Here is a 25,539-nt window from a genome sequence, read left to right as displayed (position 1 = left end):
CAGCCTGGAACGGATTTTCTAGGTTTACCAAACTTTCTTAACACAGCCAGAAGCAAACGCAATCTCCCCCTGCCCAAAGCTACCCGCGAAAGTTGTGCTTCCTGTACCACAACACTGCCTCCCCATCATCACCAGCAAAAGCATGTAAGTCTGGCTCTATTTTGCCCATGCTCTGTCCTAGGTAAATGCTACCAAAGCTGCATGATTGATCACAGGTAGTTTCTCTCCCCTCCAGCCTATGGTTTCCTGCCAGCTTGCTAGGAAAAGACAGTCTATGGGGGAGGAGGCAGGAAGGCAGCCTTGAAGACAGCAAGCAGTACTTCCAGTGTCCAAAGCCCGTTGTTGTATTTTTCTTTTTACAGATTCCAAAAGGGCTCTCTGTTTAGCCCATTTCAATAACAGCCTGTATTCTTCCCAAGCAAAGCTAACCACAGTCAGGAAAGCAAACAATAAGGAACACAGCTGTCAAACTTGCCTTCCTTGGGGAAGACCGGCAAGATCAGTTGCCAAGCAGCGCCCTCTGCTGACTCTTGGCATTCCACAAATCCACCTAGCAATTTTTTTTAAAAGTGCGAGTTTTGAAAAAAGCTGATTAATTGGCAATGACCCCTCCACACATTGTGGAGAAGCATCAGGGCATACCAGAAGCCTCGGTGCTGTCTTTTTAAAAGCCGCTGAAAATAGAGGATTTTTTTTACGCCAGACATAATTTGGGCTAAGCTAGAATTTAATGATTGATTGATTGATTAATTAAGTGCTGTCAAGTCGGTGTTGATTCTTAGCGAGCGACCACATAGATAGATTCTCTCCAGTATGATCTGTCTTCAACTTGGCCTTTAAAATCTCTCAGTGGTGCATTCATTGCTGTCGTAATCGAGTCCATCCACCTTGCTGCTGGTTATCCTCTTCTTCTCTGTCCTCCAACTTTTCCCAGCATTGTGGACTTCTCAAGGGAGCTGGATCTTCGCATAACGTGTCCAAAGTATGATAGTTAAGTTAGAATGTGCATCCCTAATTTGGAGAAAACCAGAATCGTGTGTGAACTGGTCCCTGATAGCCTGCTGTGACTTTTGGGTAAATCTGGCTGATATGTGAACTCAACCCTCCATTCTGGAGCAGATGCAAGCTAAAAGCCATGTGTGTAAAAACTCCAGCAGAACAGACGATAGTTGTAAGCAGACTTCTCCTGCTACTTTAATAATAGAAGTGATTTACACATACCTGCCAACATGTGAATGGGAAATAGGGACATGTTGGCAGGTACGTTTATGTAGAAGGTTGGCACTCTTAAGTATGTTCCATACATAAACAGATAATAACAAATAATTTCATATAATAACAGATAATTTCATATATGCTATTTAATAATTTAATAACAGATAAGAACAGATAATTTCATATATGCTATTTAATAATTTAATAACAGATAATAACAGATAATTTCATATATGCTATTTAAAATTTGCAGGGTGTTTCCTGATATAATAGAAATGAAATAATTCCCTACTTTTTTCCTTGATATTCTAATGAAGCTTTATAGTTAATGTATTTTATTTATTTATTTTAATTCAACTTATATACTGCCCTTCCTAATGTGACTCAGGGCAGTTTTCATTCAAATTAAAAAACATATAATAAACCAATTAAAATAAAATAAAATAAAATAAAATAAACATTTAAACCAGATTAAAATTTAAATTAAAACTAGATATCATTAAAAGCCAGGTTAAAATATGGGTCTTTAAGGCTCTCCTGAAGCCCTCCAAGGAAGATAATCATCCTATTACCATGGGGAGCTCATTCCATAGACCAGAGGAGAAAACCAGAGAAGGCCCAATCCCAGGTCACCACCAGGTGAACTGGTGGCATCCGAAGATGGACTCTTCCTGATTAGCTTAATGAGTAATGGGGATCTTGTAGAGAAAGGCGCTTTCTCAGATAACCTGAACCTAAGTTATTCGGGGATTTAAAGGTAATAACCAGCACTCTGTACCTTGCCCAGAAGCATATCAGCAGCCAATGTAACTGTGTAACAACAGGTATAATGTGGTCTCTTCAGAATACCCCAAAGACCAATCTGGCTGCTGCATTTTGAACTAATAGAAATTTCCGAACTACTTACAAAGGCATACCTACATAGAGCGCATTGCAGTAGTTTGGCTAGTTTGAGTGTGAGCCTTTGAGCTGAGCTGGCTCTTCAGCTCGAGCCTGGTTCAATTTGAGTTGGCTTACGCACCCCTATTCCCCACCACTACTGAAATAGCCACCCTCATCTCATCAAACCCACTCCCTGCTCCATCCTTAACAAGAGAGCCCAGACACATCCCTGTGAGCAGCCTGGCACAAAACAAAATGAAAAACTAAAACTGGACAGCCTTGAGAATAATTTCCCCTCAGACCTTAGTCTCACATCAAAGGCCTGGCACCAAAGGCCGGCCAGCCTCTAATCTCATCTCACAAGAAGGATTGCTGGACACCACCTTAACTGCCATGGCAGAAATATTGGAGTCCAGCTTGGCCCAAATGCAAGATAGTTTATCTGCAAAGAACTCATTGAATGTGTCACAGTGAGATATTGTTTCTGGAAACAGATTTGAAACAGAAGGGGCTTGAATTAAACCCCTTACAAGCCCTTTCTGTTTCAGATTTATTTATTTTTATTTATTAAAACATTTTTATACTGCCCAAAACTTATGTCTCTGGGCGGTTTAAAACAGAATAAAAACAAAGTAAAACATTCGTTAAGACAAAAATGGGGGGGGGAGACACACATTACAACAATTTAAAATTTTTAAAATAATATTTTAAAACAGCATTAAAACCATTAAAACAACATTAATTAAAAGCCTGGGTGAAGAAATGTGTTTTTAAAGACTTTTTTAAAGCTGTCAGAGATGGGGAGGCTCTTATTTCACTAGGGAGCGCATTCCAAAGCCTTCAGATGCGTATTGGGTCTGCTGAACGAAAACTTCCAGATGCAATACATGCAGGATAGAATTGTTTCCTTGCTGCACATATTGCTACAACATAGGCTTTCAAATGGGTTCTATACTGTGTCTTATCAAATTCAACATTAATCCTCCTCCATTTGTGCTCCAGTCATCGACTGGCCGCTTTAGCTCCCATAGCTCTTCCGTATATCATGGAGCTGATTTTGAAGTGGGTTGGAGAGGATTCTTAGGAATGGTCATGTCTACTGTCCTGGAAAGTTCCCTGTTCCAGGTATCCACAAGGGCATTGACAGAATCGCTGGCAGAACCATCTCCAAGGCCCTTTGGAATCCTACTGGATTCCTGAAAAGGCTACTTGCATGGTGATGCAAATGGCCTTTGCACAAAGGCAGAGGCCACTCTAATGGCAGCTGTGTATGCGCAGAGGCCCAAAACAAGCTAGAGCCGGCTGGCCGATCACTTAGGAGGCTGGTGAGGGGGGAGCCTCCGCCATCCCGCCCGACCACCACGGCTGCCTCCTCAACCATCCCTGCTACGGCTGCTGCATTTTAAAAGGTAAAGACTACCTTTTCCCTCCCCCTCTCCCGCAGTTACTTTCTACAAAACTCTTTACTTGTAAAGGGGAATCTTTGCCAGATCCCCCTTTACAAGTAGACCCCACAAAGCCAGCTTGCTAGTCGGGTTTTCGAGCCGGGCTTGGCTCAACTCTAACTCAGACCAACATCATTCTTTACGGCGCTGGGTCAGTTCGAGTGCGAGCCTTCAAGCTGAGCCGGCTCTAACTCGAGCTTGGCTCAGTTGGAGTTGGCTCACACACCCCTATTCCCCCGCCACACACACTACTGAAATAGCCGTCCCAATCTCATCGAACATGCCCGCTACTCCATTCTTAACAAGAGAGCCCAGACACATCCCTGTGAGCAGCCTGGCACAAAACAAAAAAAATAATAAAAAAAAATACTGGACCACCTTGAGAATAACTTCCCCTCAGACTCAGACTGTGAATTCTATGTATCTTATTTTCTGTTAAGATGACACATGGTAGGATATGTCAGGTATATTTGCCTTAAAAGGAGTGGGGCAAGCTAGAGGTGCAGCTGCTGTTGTAGTCGCTGGTGTGGGTGCCTGCAGCTTCAGCAGCCGCCTGCAGGCACCCACACCGGCGACTACGACAGCAGCTGCACCTCTAGCTTGCCCCTCTCCTTTTAAGGCAAATATACCTGACATATCCTACCATGTGTCATCTTAACAGAAAATAAGATACATAGAATTCACAGTCTTTCTGCATGCAAAGAAACAATTTAAACGTCAATTTAAATTATTGGGTAGACAAATGGACACCTTGAATTACATAGTTTGTAGAACTACTAAGCTGCCATTAAAAATTCTTTTTTTGCTTTTGTTTTTAAAACCACAAGCAAGCAAGCAAGTTCAGATTGACCTCCTGAAGTCAACAGACTGAATGGCAACTGAGATTTCTGCAGTTAAGATGAGAATTATGACATGATATAAAAGCACTGTTCATTAGAAGTTAAGGTCATAGCTGGAACATTTTAAGTATTAGTGCCAACAGCTTTAATATTAATTCTGCCACCTGCCAGACAACTACGGGCTCTGTTTAGCTTAAATTGTCTCTCTGGCTGCAGAAATAATTTCAAATTCTCCAGGATGAGATATTTCCAAAAAATAAGACCTGCAGTATTTGCCTTCCATAGAACTGGGTTTCCTATTCTCATGAACTGCTCATCTGTACTCATCAGGATTAGGGAAAAAACACAATGGTGTAATAAAGTAAACCTCCTACTGAAAAACAAGAGAGTGAGCAGAATGCAAATCCATTTCCTAATCTTCTAGCCTGTGAGAAACTTTTTTAAAAATCTCAAATTGTTGATTTTTGGGAACACCATCATTTTCATTGTGCTTTTAACTGCCCTTATTTCCTTTGTTTATTTCATTTCCTCCTCCATCATTTTGCAAATCTGGTTCTGCATCCAGTAGATTAAAAAAATGAGCAAGCTGTCAAGTGGCACTATTGCCACTTTGTCCAGATTTTTAAAGACAGTTTCCTGACAATAAAATGGTTTTCATGCACATCTGAAGCCCTTTTTTTCCTTGACTTCTTTATTTGCCTTGAAACTTATTCACTGGTAATCATTCCCTCAAAGTATAATTGATAGTGGACCATGTAGGTGGTTTTTGTTTTGTTTTGTTTTGCCTTTCCGTTTTTTTCATCTTGCAGTGAAGATGGACTGGAGTAGCGAGTGTCTAGTTAGTACTTTCTCTTCTAAGACTGGGGCAATTGTTGCTTCTCTTCATTTCCTTCTCTCTTTTGATTTGATCAAAGGATTTCAGAAGAGATATTAACTTGTTTCAGAATTAGAATGTGTTAGCAAAACTAGAAATAACTATCTTATGTTTAAAGAGGAAAATGTAGTATGGGCAGAACATAAGTAGCATAATTATTGTTGGTGTACTCAAAATAAGACATCATTTTTGACCAGGTTTAATTCACCACTGGAAACAATTTAGGGATTGGGAGCAGGCCACAGGATTGCATACACTTTCCTTTCTATTGTCACACACATGCACATGTTTCACAGCTCAGGTTCAGTGATACATGTGACTTTACTTGGCTTTTCCCAATTAAAATAAACCTGAGACCACTCCTAAAACTATTTTAAGAATCCCAATTAAACTTTAGTTCCCAAAGTGAGTGAAGGAACATATTCAGGTTCATTTCAACCTCCATTAACCATTATAACATATAATGTTGAACCTGGAACTATTAAGCCAGACAAAGTTTCCACAAGATGTAGAAGAAATACACAGCCTTTAAATTCCAGTTCTCTGATCTGTCCAAATTGGCTAAAGCAATGGTAAATGCTTGATTATTGTCATCTTTTCCTGTCTTTCTTTTACATGGTTGAGGACATACAGGTGAAACTCGGAAAATTAGAATATCGTGCAAAAGTCCATTAATTTCAGTAATGCAAATTAAAAGGTGAAACTGATATATGAGACAGACGCATTACATGCAAAGCGAGATAAGTCAAGCCTTAATTTGTTATAATTGTGATGATCATGGCGTACAGCTCATGAAAACCCCAAATCCACAATCTCAGAAAATTAGAATATTACATGGAACAAAGAAGACAAGGATTGAAGAATAGAACAATATCGGACCTCTGAAAAGTATACAGTGTACTGTGCTTGATTGGCCAGCAAACTCGCCTGACCTGACCCCATAGAGAATCTATGGGGCATTGCCAAGAGAAGGATGAGAGACATGAGACCAAACAATGCAGAATTGCTGAAGGCTGCTAATGAAGCATCCTGGTCTTCCATAACACCTCATCAGTGCCACAGGCTGATAGCATCCATGCCACGCCGCATTGAGGCAGTAATTGCTGCAAAAGGGGCCCAAACCAAGTACTGAATACATATGCATGCTTATACTTTTCAGAGGTCCGATATTGTTCTATTCTTCAATCCTTGTCTTCTTGGTTCCATGTAATATTCTAATTTTCTGAGATTGTGGATTTGGGGTTTTCATGAGCTGTACGCCATGATCATCACAATTATAACAAATTAAGGCTTGACTTATCTCGCTTTGCATGTAATGCGTCTGTCTCATATATCAGTTTCACCTTTTAATTTGCATTACTGAAATTAATGGACTTTTGCACGATATTCTAATTTTCCGAGTTTCACCTGTATGTAAGGATTCTATATGTGACACACGTATCAAGCTTATTATGTAGGTTGTTTATTTATTTTATTTTTATTTATTATTTATTTAACATACTTTTTTACCACCCAAAACTCATGTCGCTCATTGTTGTTACATGTGTCTTAAGCCTGGGGTCCCTGAGTTACTCATATAGGAGGTAAAACTTTGAAAATATAATACTAATCGATCTGGGATATAACTTTTTATGTTAACAGAAATTGCTGTGCTATAACTTTGGTTTTATTGTAAAAGGTTCTCCTCAGCGAGTCAATGGGAAAGTCAAAGGACGAATTTTTGTGGGAAACAGCCCAGTACCCATTATATTTGAGAACACTGATCTCCATTCCTACGTCGTGATGAACCATGGGCGTGCCTATACTGCCATCAGCACAATTCCAGAAGCATTAGGTTTTTCCTTGCTTCCTCTTGCCTCCATTGGGGGTATTATTGGATGGATGTTCGCTGTAGAACAGCAAGGATATAAAAATGGATTCAGTATTACTGGTAAATTTCTCATTTATTTTTAAAAAGTTGCTTTGTATTGTTATGGCTAGAAATGGTGGGTGGATCTACTACATTTACAAGGACTCAGTTGTATAATGTCATCAGCAGTCTCTGTCGCAGAAGCCATTCTGTTTCACATGCTTCAGCATTCTGCTACATTTCTGCTCTTTCTCCATAGACTGTTTTTACATCCTGCTATTGATACTTGTGAGGCACAGAGACCTCTTCCCCAGCAAAGAGGCAGACATGTAAAAGGGCAGACTCTTAGCTGCATTTGCCAGATGTGGATATAGATCACTTTTGGGGTACTAAGTTGCAAGGGTGCATGAGTGTATGTAAGTGCATGGATGGTGTACACAGGGTATTGTAGGCTCCCTGGGCCAAGGAAAAAGAAATTGGAGAGAAGGGCAGTTGGGCCACAAAGCAGGCTATTAATAGAGGAGCCTTTTGAAGCAACAAATAGAGTAACCATTACAAAGAAACTAGACAGGAAACTCTTTCCAGCAAAGGCCAGCTTCAAGCTTTTCTTTAGTTTCATTGTTTACATTTGTTCCTTTAAAACAGCTGCTACCAACTGATATTACTTCAAATGTGTATATTGTTTGCAAAACCACAAGTAGGGATGTTCGCAAGTTCCCTGGATTAAAACTTTTAACTGATATTTAAGAGCCATACCAACATTCCTGTCTTAAACTTTCAAGAGAATTAGCTGGTCAGAGGAGGCCTGATTCTAAAATCTATACTCTTTCTCACTGAAACGCAGAATTATTTGCTAAGGTAGCTTCTCATGGGAAGAAATATATGAAAATGTTCCCCTTCTAATTAAGGGTTCTTCCAGATGACAAGAACAAAAGTGATTTTTTAATGGGGGAGATAACAGTATTTAAATTTAAATATGGATGTATGCACGCACAGTGTGTGTGTGTGTGTGTGTGTGTGTGTGTGTGTGTGTGTGTGTGTGTGAGAGAGAGAGAGAGAGAGAGAGAGAGAGATGCTTATCTCTACTTCCCTCAAAAGCACACTCTGCCACCTGGACAACCCTCGGGGATATAATTCTGGGTGGCATAGATCGCTTCTGGGGGAAGGGGAGATCAGCTAAAATCGTTCTTGCTTTGTGTGAGCATTCATCTGCACAGCCATTATATATATTTCTTTTGCTTGCTTGCACACAAACCTAGTCAGGATGTCGATCATATTTTGCATGCCATGGATTATCTTTTTTAGAAGGGATAGCTATCCTGGGGAAAGTTTATGCATCCTTCCCTCTTAACTAGAATAGCTATCGGGGATGAGTCATTGCTACTGGGGGATGGCTTCAAATAAAACACCTGGCTATTATGTAAAGTGTCTCTACTGGTTGTGCTGCTGCTGCTTCAGGGAAAAGTCTTAGCCTGCTCTTCCTGCAGATGATCATGCTCAGAGCCCTGGGCAGCCAGATCAGCCGCCCACATGACTACCAGCTCCGTCATGGAGCCGGTGGGGGCTGTGGGGATCAGGGGCCAGCCAGTCCCAGGATGCCCCGCGTGAGTGTGTGGGGCATTCTGGGGGGACTCCTGAGCCTGGGAGGCAGAGGGATAGGAGGGGAAAGATGAATAAGCAACAAGGACAACTGTGGATCTTTTCAGTATTTGGTTATATGCATTTTCCCATTTGAGTAATTTATTAAAATATTCTGTAGTATAGTTTTGAAAGAGCCTTCAGTATGGGGAAGCCAAGAGCTTACATAAGCTGATTTTATCAGCTATGTGACTGTTTCTTTAAACACAGAAATAAGAACTTTGTTTAATCTTCTAGGTGGAGAGTTCACAAGGCAAGCTGAAGTTACATTTGTCAACACCAATGAAAAGCTGACGATTAAACAGAAGTTCAGTGGGATTGATGAACATGGACATCTTACAATCAGCACAGATCTTGAAGGCAAAGTGCCTGAAATCCCATTTGGTTCCTCAGTGCATATAGAGCCCTACACTGAGATCTATCACTCTTCTCATTCTGGTTAGTTAAAGCACCTTAAAAGCATGTTGTAGGCTCATCAAACCTTGCTTTCTAAGCCTGGGATGAAAGTGAATATGGCAAGCTGAATCCTTTGATTGTCTTAGATGTGACAAAGTCACCCTCTTACTAGGGGAGACTCACTATAACATTTGAGGACCTTCTGCTTAAGATTAAATATAGCCTAATGTTGCGTCAAGGAAAGGGAAAAAAGGAAAGGTTGTGCCGTCGAGTCGGTGTCGACTCCTGGTGACTACAGAGCCATGTGGTTTTCTTGGTAGAATACAGGAGTGGTTTACCATTGCCTTCTCCTGTGCAGTATGAGATAATGCCTTTCAGTACCTTTCTATATTGCTGCTGCCCGATATAGGAATTTCCCATATTCTGGGAAACACACTGTTGGATTCAAACCAAGAGCCTCCTGCTCTCTATGGATATGTTAAATCTACAGTCACATGTGACTGAACTATACTACAACTTCCCATCAGTCACATGGTTGGCCCTGTGATTTTAGGCAGGAAATGAAAACTGGCATTGATTGTCACAGGCACCGCGGGTGGCTGCAGGTGGCAGGAGAAGGGGGAGAGAGCCAAGTGGTAGCAACTTAGGGTTGCCAACATGTCATTGCCAGAATGAGGGACACAGGTTTGGTGGGGCTGGCTGGGAGGGTGGGCGGAGTATGCAGTGGTAATCAAGAGTCTGAGTATCAATGACTTACATGTTATTGAACTATATGCTATTGAATAATGCCAGCATTGTTATTATTTAGAACATATTCAAGTTATACCACTTTTCAACCAAATACTTCTCAAAATAGTTTACATAGCAAAAGGAATAAAATGCCCTTTCATGGTGGATGTTCTGTAAGCTGTTCTGGTCACTGTTGCAGAAACACATGGGGGTGGGGGAGACTGGAGGGGAGGGTCATCAAGTTCTTAAAACAAAATAAATAATGTTAAGAAGTAAGGTGGGAGTCAAAACCATGCATCATCCAGAAACCTACAAGCAGATCCCTATCTACCTTTTGCTCCCCTGCCTGGGCCTAAATATTTCCCAGAGCAAGGATAGCCAACTTGGGACTCTCCAGCTGCCGCTGGACTATCATTGCCATCATCCTGAGCCACAACAGTTGGGAATAATGGGAGCAATATTCCAGCAATGGCAAAAGAGCCCCAAGTTGGCTACACCATGGTCAGTGACTTGCAGGAGCTCTTTTAGCCTCCAGGAGTAATTATTACACTCTCAGGATGCTCCAGGTGAGTGAGCAGCAGGAGCTCTCCATGTTCTGGCTGGACTCAGTAGCAATGCTTTTGTAACAGCAACAAAACCACTCAAGCTCCATGATTTCACAAAGTTTTTTGTTCACACAGACATCCCACTTAGACACAGAGCAAGCTTCAGGTGAAAAATTAAGAGAATCCCCCAGGTTCACACACACACACACACACACACACACACACACACACACACACACACACACACAGAAGTGGTGAGTCAATTAGCAGGGGTCTGTGGGTCTTGCCACTTGCAAGATGTAAATAAACCCTGGCAATTTGTCCTGCAAGTTTGCAGAGCAATTTGGGCTTCTTTTGTTAACTTTGTTGTTTCGTTCACATTATAATATGGACTTCACCTAGACTTCAAAGGGCTCGATGCAAATGCACTGAGGGATGAGAGATAGCCCCAGGTTCTGCCAATAATATGGGGAAAACAGCTTCCTGTATGGGACAAGAGATTTCTGCCTCAGATACGGGAACTTTGGGAATGTTATAGCAATTGCTCCACTAGTGGAACTCTATCCAGTTTCCAGGCTATCTTCCCTGTTTCTGCAGCTGCCTACATTGTGTAGCCCACAGCAAGAGTCTTTTTAGGAAGTCCAGGAGGTTGCTCAAGGAGGAGGTGGCAGTTGTGTGGAATGTTCTGCATTCTGTAGAATGTTGCTCTGTGTGTGAGCCCAAATCTTTTCCCAGAAAACTGGGGCACGCAAATTGCCATTGTGTGGGATACTGCTTAAATTGTCACTTGAAAACAAAATGATCTCATATTTAAAATTAAACTAAAGTTTAGCCTTTTTGATAATATGACAATTTTTTAGCTTCTTGTCTGTAATATTTAAAAAAATCTTTTTATATGTGGCTGCAGAGGAATGAATGCGTTCCAGTCATGTAATTTTTACTTCCCTTCTAACTAATATGTTTTCTTTTGTCTAGTTATCACATCATCATCTACCAGAGAGTACACGGTGACAGAACCAGAAAGAGATGGGGTCTCTCCAGTGTACACCGTCCCCTACCAATGGCGGCAGACAATCACATTTGACGAGTGCATACATGATGACTCTCATCTTTCTGTTCCAGCCACTCAGCAGCTATCAGTGGACAGTGTCTTTGTCTTGTATAACAGAGATGAACGAATTTTGCGATATGCAATGAGCAATTCGATTGGCCCAATTAGTAGTATGTTTCAGTGATAATTATTTGTTTCCCTTCCCTCTCTTTATATCATGTTAGGATTGGTTAGGAGCCTGTATTTCTTATCCTTTGACTATATATTGGTTGGCTCTCAGATGGACAAAATTGCACAACTGTTTTGACTGGCTGTTCTCCAAACAACATTAAAATAATTTCCAGTTCTTAGAGAACTAAAATACTTTTGGGAGCATAACAGACTGAACATTAGGCTAAAGTTTATTCATGTTTTGAAAATTTGTCACAAGTCCTATTAAAAATGTAATTCTGTGCATGTATCAGAAGCTTCAGAAGCTTTTCCTTAAAGTTCAAGGCTACTTGAACAATAAAACATAAAACAACATTATAAGATTATAAGATATTAAAACATCATCAGTCTTGCTGTGCAAAAGATCAGTTTACAAGTCTGGCTGAATTAAGGCTGAATGAATTAATCAGCTACTTAATGGCAAACTTAAAAGATGGATTTCAAGTTGTATGTATCCTCTAAGAAAAGTTGGCTGACATCCAGACTAATGCTGCTCTGGCACTATGGGAGGGGGCAATTTTTTTTTAATCTGTCCTTTCCTTTGAAGCCCACTGTGCCTCCTGAAAATATGTCCTTGAGGGTTGCATAACCTTCTGGGACATATTTTCAGGACGCACAATGGACTTCAGATGGAAGAGTAGATTGGTGAAAATTGGCCCTCTCTCATAGTGCCAGAGCAGTCTGGATGTCAGTCACCTTTTCTTAGAGCACAGGAGCACAGAGATGAATATGATGCGTGTTGCATATTCAAGCCAACAGTTGCACATTCTGAGATGTGTGATCTAATGAATATTCTTGTTATGCATTTGTTACTGCTGTTCAAGACATACCCTTGAGTTTGTTCCTCTGAAAACAGTTGATTGTAGAAGTTCTAATATAATGGTTTTGGACTGCTCGTTACACATTACCATGGTTTGTCATTTCATCGTAGTACCTATGAGAGCTGGAAACTAAAAAAAACCCCACAATGGAGTACTATTTATAAATATTATTAGAATGAGGCTAATTGGCATAATTTTCATCACATCTGCCACTATGCTTTATTGATGAGCAAAGCAGTTCCACAAGTAGTAATGATTAATTTATTAAAAATGTCTTCTGTGGCCTCTTGACAGATGGTTCAGCTGATACAAACCGCAATCCATGCTACACGGGCACCCATGGTTGTGACACCAATGCAGTTTGTCGTCCAGGACCAGGCAACCAGTTCACTTGTGAATGCTCAGTGGGCTTCCAAGGAGATGGACGTGCTTGTTATGGTATGAGAATCTTTCTAGGGTGGGTGGGGGTGGGTGGGAAATGTTGATCCAACTGTATTCTGTGTTCTGTTTCAGCATGTTTTTTGCGGTTAATATTCCCTTTACTGTAGATTCACCAATAGATACCAGGACAAATTTTGCTATGTTGCTTTAGGTATTTTTTAAAATACAGAGCCTAGCAGAAAGATGAGATCATCTCACCCATGAGGGGAAAAACAGCTTGAAGATGGGTGACTTTGTGCAGAATTGCCGGAGGAGAAAGCGTTAAACAGCAGCTCCTCTCTTCCACTCAAATTTGAAGCCTCCATGGCAACTTTTGCTTAAATATAAAAACCTAGCAGGAGATAAATACACACAATGCATGTCACATCTACTTTCTTTTTTGCATCTGCCTTGATATGTCAGTTGGCAGATGCTTCTAATGCTGCAGTCATGTAGGATGTATTTGGTACAAAAGATTAATATTACATAGGAATATCTTCCAAGTGTGCAGAAATTGAATTACAGGTATGTTGTGTCTTAGCTTTGAGAAACTATCTGTGTGAGAGCTGTTAGGCTAACAGTGCTTCTCCATGTAGATGTAGATGAATGCCTGGAACAACCAACAATGTGTGGCAGCAATGCAGTCTGTAATAATCAGCCAGGAACTTTCCGATGTGAGTGTCTAGAGGGATATCAGTTTTCATCTGATGGACGAACTTGTGTGGGTGAGTCTTCCCCCCGCCACTTCAAACTTCCTTTATTGTGTTTGGGAAACAGATTCATTGGAGAAAGTACTAGGGATGTGCAAAACGTTTCGGATACAAAACGTTTTATACCCAAAACAGCCTGTTTTGGGTGTTTTGTAGACAAAACAAAACACCCATTTTCCAGATCCAAAAGTTTTGTATACAAAACAAAATGTCCCTGTTTTGGCTACAAAACGTTTTGTTGTTTCGGACCTCCATTTTGTGGTGATCTCTGAGTCAGTCTCCATTTTGTGTTTGACATCTCTTTGAATTTCCCACCCTTCCAGCCTTCTGATCAGTGACCTAAATCATGGGCTGACCTGCTGACAATTCCCTCCTTGTTCCCCATTTGGTCCTTTGCTTCTTCCCACTCTTTACTGACCCCACATTGGCCAGGGGAAGGGTTGCTAACCCATGGGGTGCTGGGTTCTGCTGTTTCTGTGGTGTTCTGAGTGTAGATTCTCTGGTAGCATATGAGAGTGGATTCTTGTTTTTCACTGAAAATCTCATATGCTACCAGAGAATCTACAATGAACACCTCAGAAACAACAAAACCCAGTACCCCACAGGCTTGTGGGTGTGGGGGTGGTTGGCACCCTATGTGCACTACACAACCCCTTGCCCTGGGCAACCCCAGTGCCCCCCAAGTGGAATTATGGAGCTGCTGAAACCTCCATTATTCCCCATGGGAGAAATCTTAAAGACACGTAAACTTCAACAAATCACAAAAGATCAGCCCTTTGCCCAATTCCTTTGAAATAATTCTGGAAGTTTCCTTGCCCCCATTGGGCACTACCACTCACCACACTCTGCTCTGGGTCATCCCTTTCCCCTTGATTTGAAGCAATACATTTACTGGAATCCCCATTATTCCCTATGGGAAAATTCTTAAAGATGTGTAAAAAATTTTTTTAAAATTCACCAAAAAAATCAGCCCTTTGCCTAATTCTTTGAAATTTGGGTGGTAGCTTCCTTGCCCCCATTGGGCACTACCACCACCCACTCTTTTTGCCCTGGGACCCTTTTTAAAAATCCAAATCGATTCGGAAAATTTGGCTACAAAACAAAACAGGGCTGATTCGGATTCAGAAAATTTGGCTACAAAACAAAACAGGGATGTTTCGATTCGGATACAAATAGAAACAAGAAAATTCCAAAATGCACACCCCTAGAAAGTACCCAGTGTGGGTTTCATTCCATTGTTGCTTGCTTGTTTTAGAAGACAAGTAAAAATTAAAGTAGTAGTTTAGGCTTTATTTTAAAAGGTTGTATCTTTTTTCATGAAAAAGATCAGGAATCTCAAATATGCACTTTCTTAATTTTGGGAAGGAGTTTTTCTAGTTTTCATCAAATTATTGTTGGGCTGGCAGATTTGAGCTGCCAATGTGACCTCTGTGCTTTGGAGATTGTTCCAAATATGAGTCCTGCTTTAGTTAGGCCAGGGTTCTTTCTAGCTCATGTAAAGTTCTGGTCTTGGGTAAGCAGGTGCTGACCCAGAGACCGTTCCTGCTGCTTTAACTGCTTTAGATCACAAACACACCATTCTTGAATAAAACTTCCTTGTTGTGTGCTGCAGCAGCCCACTTGCAGTAGTAAACTGGATAGGAGGCTGGGATGAGTAGAATATAGGAGCAGGAAACAATTTCCCGAATGCTTTTTCTATTATCCAGATTGAGGTCAGCATCTGACTAATCCACCCCTCACTTATATTGGGCAAGTGCTGAAACATTTCTAAAAAATTAGTTTGCTGTAGTATATGTACAGCATATATAGTCCATATTCAAAGCACATAAGGCGGAGCTCAAGATCCTTGAAAATGAGAGTTCAAACGTCAAGTATTCAGTTATTTTCTTATTTTAAATCAAATATTTTATCTCTCAACACAATAATATAAACTTTTATTTATGAACTAAGAAAGATAATTCTGGTGTGTGTGTGTGTGTGTGTGTGTGTGTAATTGGATCCACAAGCCTTAGACAGAGCTAGTTTTGCTGTTTGCTCCATTAAAATTCCAGCTATCTATATAGTATAAACAGTGAAGAGAACTTCAGGTTTCTGTTGGATTTTGTTAAAATGAAGGGAAAGGGACTGATAACTGCAGTTGACCTAAGAATAAAACCCTTTAATACATAGATTGATGCAATCCATGGTGAATTTTGTTTGTTTATCATATTTATATACTGCCTGATATGTGCATCTCTAGGTACTGTATGTAACATAACAAGTTATATAAAGCTGTACTTTTATAGCTTTGCAGGATCTGCCAAGGAATTGTGTTAAATATTTCCTTTCTTGCATTTTAGTTGTTTCAGCATCTGTTTGGAGGAAATTTGAGCTTAAGACTATAGTCAAGCATTTCCTGAATGGCTTTCTTTCTTCCTCTCTCTTCTTCAGACACAATTGGCTAGCTCTAGATAATGCTACCAAAGCTGAATCCTCAAGTTCTTTTTTTCCTGGTCAATATGACAGTCGTGTTGGATTGTTCTTGAAGAATACTTTTGTTTGTTTTAATGGCATTCATATCCTGCCTTTTGACCCTAAATGGGCCTCCAAGACAGCTCACAAAATTATATTTAAAATTTACAACACAAAACCAAAATAATAATATGTAAAACAAAAAGCATTAAAAAAACCACCAGTTTACATTAGAACTTGTATTTTGTCATGCTTATGTAAGTTAGGTTGAAGTTAACTAAACTCATCAGATGCTCAGACTCCTTTCCCCCCTGCTACTTAGGAGATAGATTCTTCCCTGTACCTTTCTCCCTGCAAGTCCACCCTGCCACGACCCATTCAGGTCCCTGAATGCTAATATTGTAACACTTCTGCAGAGAGGAGGGCTTGGTGGTGGGAGGGGATGGCAGTATAACATTCTGCAGTGCTTTTTTACATCCTGAAGTATTGCCATATTCCTTGGTTCTTGAAACTATTTGTTCTTTGGATAAAATCTCTTTCCAGATTGTAACATGAAAAATAAGTTCCATTAAAGGGTACGAACATTTGTCTAGCCTCCAGGCAAACTATAACAAACCTGCGTCTCCCACCTACCCTATACAATGCTCTTGACATCTCATGATCTGGTCCTCCCACCCTTCTTTCTTTTTTGGAGGATATTTTCTCTTCAACTTTGGAGCTGTAGCACACACTTCCCCCTGAACATTAAAACAAATACCATTTTCATTTCCCTGCTTGGTGAAATTGATGAAAACCTTCTTTGCAAGCTTATAATGCTGGGCAGTGATAACATTATATCACATTGGCCGGGCAAGGACAAATGAACCTGGCCAGCTCTGGCAGTTAGTGGGGGGCCTCAGAGCACTGCACGGGTGAGCAAGTGGAGTGTGTGAGCCGACAGGAGTGGAGGCAAATAGTGGGGCCTGTGGTGGCCCCAGTACTCCTGGTGGCCCATATTTTTTTGGATGCGGCTGAACACTGGTCGCTCCACCCCTGCAATTGAGGCATGTTTGGAAGATCATGTGAGATCGCTTATACTTCTTTGGGTCTGTTTGGACGATACTTTCCCCCATGTGATAAAGATGTGAGCACATCATGAGCACACATATCTCTTCCCCCACCATATGCCATTGCCTAGTTGCATGTGGGGGAGGGGGAGGCTGTCCAATCTGCTCTTCTAAATGCAATCTAAATTTGAAAGACGATAAAGTGGTTTTAAAAATACTACTTTAAAGCATATTTGGACCATATGTAGGGGTGCAGTTTGGGCCTCCATGCTATTAAGAAACAGTACACGGGGAAGGAAATATGTGCGTTCATGTCTTTATCGTGTGGGGTGATCTGGTTGGATAAAGTGTCATCCAAACCAGCCCAGTGCCCTAATAGTTTGGGAGCCTGCACCTTTGCAGCTGTTTTATTAAAATATTTCTAGAAGAAAGTATTTGGTTTGATTTTAACTGTGAATCTGTTTTCTTATATTCACCTGCTGTCTTTCCAGAAGCAGCTGAAGAGCCTCCTATTTCAGAGAGTTTGAGGATTAATTGCTGCTAATTGCCATGTGTTTACTGCTTTCTTTAAAAAAAAGATATTACAGTTGGTCTACTGCTGTGTCTGCTTCTACTCTGTCTCCGTAACAAAATATATATCATTTTTATTTTGTTGCTTTGTATATTGTGTTAGACTTGCTTTTAAAATTTATACACCACTATGAAATTCCTATGGATAGTTGTGTAATTTAAAATATATACATAAAAATAAATTATTTGTTGTCTTCAATCTTTTAGTGAACTGGGAAGAAAAGTGAAGATGTTTTTAGAGATGGAAAATGGAGTAACTGTTCTCATGACAGAAAGAGTTAGGTCAGATTGACCACTGCATAGGTTGCTTTATAGATAGGGTTGCTGTATTCTAGCTTTCCAAATCTGGGTGCCTAATTTGCATATTATATAAATTGGTTTTATATACACACACATTTTAATGCTTGCTAGTTTTCATTTTCTGTTTGGTCAATGACTGTAAATAAAAATTATTACTATATTATTATTGGTTTTAAAATAATGTTTGAGCAGAATAGTGGCTGCGTGTTCTGCTCCATAACTCCACTTCTACAAGGGCTAGAGCTTAGCTGCTGCTGCTGCTGCTGCTGCTTCTTCTTCTTCTTCTTCTTCTTCTTCTTCTTCTTCTTCTTCTTCTTCTTCTTCTTCTTCTTCTTCTATGAAAGCTGAAATCCAGGTGAATCTGGGTGAGCTAAGCAATCTGGGTGAGATGCTTAAAATCCGGGTGAAATCCAAAATTCCAGGGGGCATGGCAACTCTATTCATAGAGTAAGTTTCGAAAGCTGCATTGAGTTTTCAGGATTTCTAGCAATTAAAAAAAGTACTCAAGAGGAACAAGCCTTCTGCATCCCACCAGAACCATATAATCTGTTCCTTGTATCCTATTTGTTTATAAAGTGGTGGTATTTTTGAGTAAAAATATTTTTAGTAGGAAAAACTCTCCAGTGGTATTCTAAATTCCAAATGTTAAGAGTCCTGTTAGGTAGTGTTCTCTGTATGTTTTAGAACTCATTAATCTGCTAGCATTTTTAGATTTTACTATAATCTGTTGCCAAATTACATTTATGGGTTATCTCTGGCTTAGTTTTTAATAGTGTTCTTAATCATTTCCTGTATAAGTAACAGATAGTTAAGCCATTGTATGTGAGAAACCTCCGGGGTTGTTTTTTTGTTTTTTCTCCATACAAATGTTGTTGTCATTCACTAGTAGTTACAGAAAGGAAAGGCATGCTGCTTTCCCACTAAACCATATGGAACGGATCAAACCTCCAGACTCTAAAGGTTACACACCAATATATTTATATAGCTGAGGACTTTGAGAAATGTCCTGTACTGCTTTTATTTGGGGCTGCTGTCAAGTAATGTGGTTTGTGTCTCTTCATGCTCAAACTATGAGGCTAGGTAGACTCTTTTGGGTTGTGCCATGTTCACTGTGGAATCAGAGCTCTCTGCCCAGCTTTTGAGACCCTCTCTTTTTAGTAGTACATGGTGAAGGAATTGAAGGCAACCCAGTATCATGCATGGACTATGTGAAGTAATTTTCACTGAGCAAGTTGCATGTTTTCACTTTTATGCATATTCCAAAAGCCATTCCACACATGCAGGAACATGCCCCTGAATTAACTTATGTTCTCTAAACACAAAAGGGGTCAAGCCAAAAGTGATAGAAACTGTTTTATATTGAGGACTACTGTCTATCACTTTTGATGTCTATCAAAACTCCTTCAAAAAAATCTGACATATTTTGAGTCTTGCAAGTACTTCACAAAAATTTACAGATAATTATAAAGAGAAATAAGGGTGGTTTTTTTTTTAAGTCTTCTGAATTTTTACCAACATTTTAATCAGTGCCAAATACAGAAGGTGTAAGGAAGGTAATGGCAGTATCACTGTTTCGTCAACTGAAACGTTAAGCTGTGCATTCATTGGTCAAAATATAGATATGATGTGGTCCATGCTTAATGGTAAAGGAGGCCAACAAAATTTGAAGGGGAGTTAACTGGTAGAAGACATCACAGAGAAGGTGAGGGTGTGATGACCTAGGGAAACTTTGAAGAACAGAATTTTTATGCCAATATTTGAAGTAGCAGCAGTGAATGCATGAAGGGGTGTAAATGTAGGGCTGCTTCATACAGAGGAAGCTGATTGGAAGGGAGCTCATAAGCTCCTGAGATAATGATAGAAATAATGATGGCTGATGTGTGGTGTGTGTGGGGGGGGGGACTTAAAGGTGAAGAATAAAGGAATCTGAAAGAATATATCTGGTGAAGAACTTTAAACATTAGTTCATTATTCCTTCTTTACAATTGAGATGAGAAGAATGGCCAATAAAAAGGGGTTTACTTCTGTCCATTAATGCAGCTTTTAGCAATGGAAAAGGTCAGATTTTGTAGCTGTCAAAGATAAAACAGCAAAATGTGGTAATGGACTAGATAGTAAAGGAAACTGCTTCCATCACTGCATGTCTAGGAGATGAGAAGATTAATAGTGAAACAGTTAATAGTGAAGCAAGGGAGAGAATATTTGGGTGGAAAGACGTGAAGTCCTAGGTTTTCAACATTTTGTTAGATACCTAGTCAGGTATCCAAGAAGTATCAGAGAGTCAGCTAGAGACCTAGGATAGTAAACGAAAGTGAAACCTGGTATTGAGAAACAGTTGTGAGCTGACCACATAAAGGTGATAGTTGAAAACTTGAACACGAATAAACACACCAGAGAGAGATTGAGAAAGCCAAAGAAACAGTGGGATCCAGAATAAGAGAGAAGGATCAGTGACAGACAAAGATGTAGAATGCACATTTGGAGAAGTAGAACTAGAAGATTAATGTGATTCTGAAACCTGAGTGAGAAAGGGTTGAGGGGATAATAGAGTGAACAAACCAAGATTTAAACAGAAGCCATTGATGACATTAGGACTGATTGGGAACTGCATGTGCCTTGTAAGTAGCGATTTGGCTGCCTACATTTTGTGTGGTTTTGTCCACTTTTCAGTGTGGTCAGGTTATACATACATAGCATAATATTATTAATTCTAGATTCTGATGTTTCCTCTGAATATCTCTCTGTACAAAAATTGTTTAAGATTACATCTTTTAATAATATTTGTGTGGTTGTAATTGCAGCTATTGAACGTGTCATCAACCATTGTGTGACAGGCACACACACTTGTGATATCCCTCAGCGTGCCCGTTGCATATACGCTGGTGGCTCTTCTTACATCTGTGCATGTCTACCTGGCTTCTCTGGAGATGGGCGCTCCTGTGTGGGTGGGTAGCACCCTTTATTCTACATTCCATCTTGTCCCTAGGGGCCTTTCTGCAATTCCCTATCTTATCCCTAGTAACTGGCTTGGATGCCTCATTCTGTAATCAATTCAGCATCCTCCACCACCACCACCAAATATTTATATAATGCTTTTCAACAAAAGTTTCCAAAGCGGTTTACAGAGACAAATAATAAATAAGATGGCTCCCTGTCCCCAAGGGACTCACAATTTAAAAGAAACACAAGATAGACACCAGCAACAGTCACTGGAGGTACTGTGCTGGGGGTGGATAGGGCCAGTTACTCTCCCCCTGCTCAATAAAGAGAATCACCATGTTGAAAAGGTGCCTCTTTGCCCAGTTAGCAGTGGTCCAAATTAAGCACAAAACAGAACACAACTTTTTAGGAGCAAACTAACATAGATGGGCCTTCCCCATCACATTTATTTATTTTTAAAGCCTGTTTTTGGTATTAGAGTATATCACCAATGTTGGGATTGCTGACAGTAACATAGAAATGATGACAATACAAAATTAATAATAATAATAATAATAATAATAATAATAATAATAATTCAATTTCTATACTGCCCTTCCAAAAATGGCTCAGGGTGGTTTACACAGAGAAATAAATAAATAAGATGGCTCCCTGTCCCCAAAGGGCTCACATTCTTTAAAAAACACAAGATAGACACCAGCAACAGTCACTGGAGGTACTGTGCTAGGGGTGGATAGGGCCAGTTACTCTCCCCCTGCTAAATAAAGAGAATCACCATGGTAAAAGGTGCCTCTTTGCCAAGTTAGTAGGGGATGTATGTGTGACTGTCCAAAAAGACAGAAATAGATAGGTGGATGCTGACTATATCCATTTTCTCAGATGTTCAAAAGATGCATCTGGATTATCAGCATTCTCAAGTGTATGTCAGTGCTTTTGCATTTAGTGTGACTTTGGTAACAAACATCTGGTTGCACATATCACAAATGAATCTTTGTGGAGAATTACACCATCAATATGCAAAATTGTTTTGATAGAATGATGTTAATCATTTTTCAATGTACATCTACTTCAGTGGATCCTGGCAGTCTACCTGGCATGAAACATGCAAGCTGGTTTATTCTGCTCTTTATTTCATCCAGCTTATTATGTTAACACACTCAGTTTCTAATCCTGAATTGACCATCATAGACTGGTTGACTGGTTTGTAAGACTATACGTTGGGATTATTTGGCAAACCTACAGTCTATTCACATATAAATAATTGTTGTTCATGCACCACAAACAATTATTGTGCCTCTCCAGTGATTGACTCTTTTTGTTATATTTTTCTGTATGGTTTATAAGACATTTAATGCTCAAGAAGATCTGCAGATGTGCTTTAATTTGGTTTGTGCCCATGGAGTCCTTTGAGACACAAGTTGTTCCCAGAGCAGAAATCATCAGTGCACACTTTTGAACTTTGAGCCATGCATATGATCGAGCTGACCTGCATGTTGGATGACCTTCGTATGAAGCAACATACGAAAAAAAGGAAGAAGGTGCCAATCCAGGTCCTTGTCCAGAAGACATAAGTCTGGCCCTGCTTGCATTTTTTCACTTCTCTAAAAGTAATATAGCCTACCATGAGAAGTTACTATTTCTGCTTTCTTTCACTGGAGGTTTTCAAACAAAGACTTGGAAACCATATGTCAGGGATACTATAGCAGTGTCCTGCAGTGAGCAGAGGGTTGGTCTTGAAGGTCTGACATCCTTTCCAACTCTAACGTTCTGTGATTCTATGAACTTTTTCTTTTACAGATGTAGATGAATGTCAGCTGAACCGCTGCCACCCAGATGCTTTCTGCCATAATACTCCAGGATCATTCCACTGTCAGTGTAAGGCAGGTTATCGTGGGGACGGTTTCCTTTGTGTGCCAGGAGGTAAACTTTCAGAATAATTTCAAAAACAAATCTAAAACATGCAAACTGTTGAAAGATGGTTTGGGTAGGATTCTGTTTAAACAAACTGAGGTCATGCAACAACTGTGTATTGTGTACTCTAGTGTGATGTATACTTTGCAGCACACTAAATTATTTAGACAAATAGTAATTATTTCACATTGATTTGTCAGTAGTTAATCAACATTTATTTATTTTTTGCTTTAAGACTTTTTAATGATATTTTTGAAAAATAAGTTCATTTGTTTTTATTTTAGTTAAAACATTCCTATTCCACCCCTCCAGCACACTGCTGTTCAGATCAGCTTATAATAAAAAATATAATGAAACAATATTAAAGAGTAATAAAACAAGTATAAAAACAAATCCAACCACAGGACAAAATGGCAGACAGGACTAAAACTGGAAACCCAATTACAAATAATTTTAAGATGCTTCTTTTAAAAGAGGGTTTTAGGGTTTTTAAAACTAATCAAAGAGGAAGACTAATGAAGCGCTTTGGGGAGTGCATTCCAAAGATGGGAACCCACTATAAAGAAGGCCCTGTCCCTGATCCCCACCAGCTGCATCTGCATTGGTGGCAGGGCTAATAAGAGAAGGGCTGTTCTTCTCACAACTCTAAATGAGGAGTGCTCAGCCAGGGTAGGCGAGCTGTGCATGCTCCTGATCAGTGGTTGTTCGTTTGCAAAAATCAAGATAGGAGGAGGGGTGATTGTGTGGGAGCCGGAGGAAGCTGCATAGGACAACCTTTTGACCACCCTTGATAAAATGCTGGGAACAGAATGTAGGTTGGCCAAGCCCATCTTATCCAGCTCCTGACTCGCACATGATCACTTCTCCTCTTGACTTGATCTTTACAAACACACATTCACTGACTGAGACCACACACAGCTCTCCTTCCTTGGCTGGCCACTCCTCCTAACCTTTTTAGGAGAGTGAGAGTAGCTCTAGAGACTGTAGTGAGGATCTGAGAACCCTGACAAATGCTCCTTTTGTAAGTTGAGAAGTAGTGCATATGATGATATTTTAATCTTGCATAATATTTTTCAATATTATTTTGACACTTAGATTAGGTTCCTTTGGGGTTTTAACTTAATTTAAAGTAACTAAGATTGTGTTCATTACTTAGGATATACCTTAACTCTGGCCCAGAGAAGGAGATTTACACACACAAATCTTCTCTGGATCAGAAATCAAGGGAATCAATTGGATACACACAAGATATTCATGTTGCAAAGGAGGAGGCAATTTCCAAGGAAGGGGATATTTTACCCCTCCATCCTAACTTTTTGTGAGTGAGGAAAGTTTTGTTGTGTCAGACAGCTGGTTGTGTGAGACAGAGGACTATCCTGCAGCATGTGGAACACAGTAGCTCTGTTCAGTGCACATACATGTGTGTCTGTATGCACTTACAGTTATTCTTATGTTCAATGCACATACAGCAGTACATTTTCTTCTACTACTGCTATGAACGTTTATATACTGCTTTTATCTGTATCCTGCATTTGAGGGAGCCTGTACCCAAATCACTCTTAAAGTGAACACATGTAGCATACACAAATTAGTATCATAGCCTACACCAGGCATCCCCAAACTGCGGCCCTCCAGATGTTGATGAACTACAACTCCCAACATCCCTAGACACAATTTTTTCTGGCTGGGTATGCTGGGAGTTGTAGTTCAGCAACATCTGGAGGGCCGCAGTTTGGGGATGCCTGGCCTACACAATGGGAGCAAGGCTCAGATCGCATATACTGCCTGATATTAATAATAGTATTAATAATTAGAGATGTGCATGAATCACAAATTGTGGTTCGTTTCGTGATTGAATTGACCATGAATGTGGCTGTCTTGAAACCAGATAGATTTGATTTGGCCTTGATTTTGAAAATTGAATCCAAATCAATTCGATCTGTGCAGTGGGGTGGGGAGAGGAGAACCTCTGAATAAAAAGAATATATCAGCACTGGGGAGCCCCAAAAGTATACAGTGAACTACCATCCTTTGCAGAGCCCACAGCAGTGACCCTGACCCCCAACTGGCAGCCACCATTCCCCTGTGGCAGCTGGCAGCTCCTGTGAAGAGGGGCCTGGTGCCCCGATCCTTTTTAAAAAACTGCTCCACTCCTCTCGTGGAAACAGAGACATAGGGATGGCTTCAGGGGCATAGCCACCATTGTGTGAACAGATTCAAAGAACCTGGGCTGCCAATGGTAGGAGCCACCGAAGCCCCCTGGGAGGCATGGCTCAGGCTCTAGAAGAGCCCCGAACGAACCCCACCCCACTCCTGCCCTGGCTACCAGGAGCTCCAGGTGAGCACTTGCCTATCCTTTTCAGGCAGCAAGCGCTGCCTGAAATGATATGGAAGTGCTCTCTTGGGCTCTTCGGAGCTTGAGGCCACGCCCTCTCCGAAGAGCCCGAGCGAGCGCTTCCATATCATTTCAGGCAGCACTTCCTGCCTGAAAGCATCTATTCTCCCTTTCTCACATCTCAGGGCTGCCTGAAATGATATGGGAGTGCTCACTCGGGGCTCCCGGTAGTCCAGGAGGGTGTGTGTGTGTGTTCGTTTGGGACACACCCTGTGCGGAAGACATCACGCGCATGGGAAGCCTTCGGAGGGGCCGCCGGGCGGGGCTGGACCCAGGCTGCCGCTCGACTGGCCCGCGCCTGG

The 25,539-nt window shown here is 40.6% G+C and overlaps 1 protein-coding gene across 2 annotated transcripts in view; it reads left to right on the top strand.

Annotated features, from left to right (window-relative positions):
* The window catches only part of NID1 (nidogen 1), a 93,694-nt gene that overhangs the window by 27,493 nt on the left and 40,662 nt on the right, over positions 1-25,539 (top strand). Inside the window, exons 6-12 of one of the 2 annotated variants that reach the window (XM_053300007.1) lie at positions 6,934-7,185; positions 8,980-9,180; positions 11,388-11,633; positions 12,789-12,932; positions 13,511-13,639; positions 20,793-20,936; positions 22,729-22,851. In XM_053300007.1, the coding sequence (XP_053155982.1) occupies positions 6,934-7,185; positions 8,980-9,180; positions 11,388-11,633; positions 12,789-12,932; positions 13,511-13,639; positions 20,793-20,936; positions 22,729-22,851 (1,239 nt within the window). The remainder of the gene's footprint in view (positions 1-6,933; positions 7,186-8,979; positions 9,181-11,387; positions 11,634-12,788; positions 12,933-13,510; positions 13,640-20,792; positions 20,937-22,728; positions 22,852-25,539) is intronic. The other variant, XM_053300013.1, reaches the window with a different exon arrangement.

The sequence above is a fragment of the Hemicordylus capensis genome, chromosome 1 (genome assembly GCF_027244095.1).
Source record: "Hemicordylus capensis ecotype Gifberg chromosome 1, rHemCap1.1.pri, whole genome shotgun sequence".
Taxonomy (NCBI): Eukaryota; Metazoa; Chordata; class Lepidosauria; order Squamata; family Cordylidae; genus Hemicordylus; species Hemicordylus capensis.
Note: the sequence above shows the minus strand (reverse complement) of the source record. Positions and strands in the feature narration are given on the sequence as shown.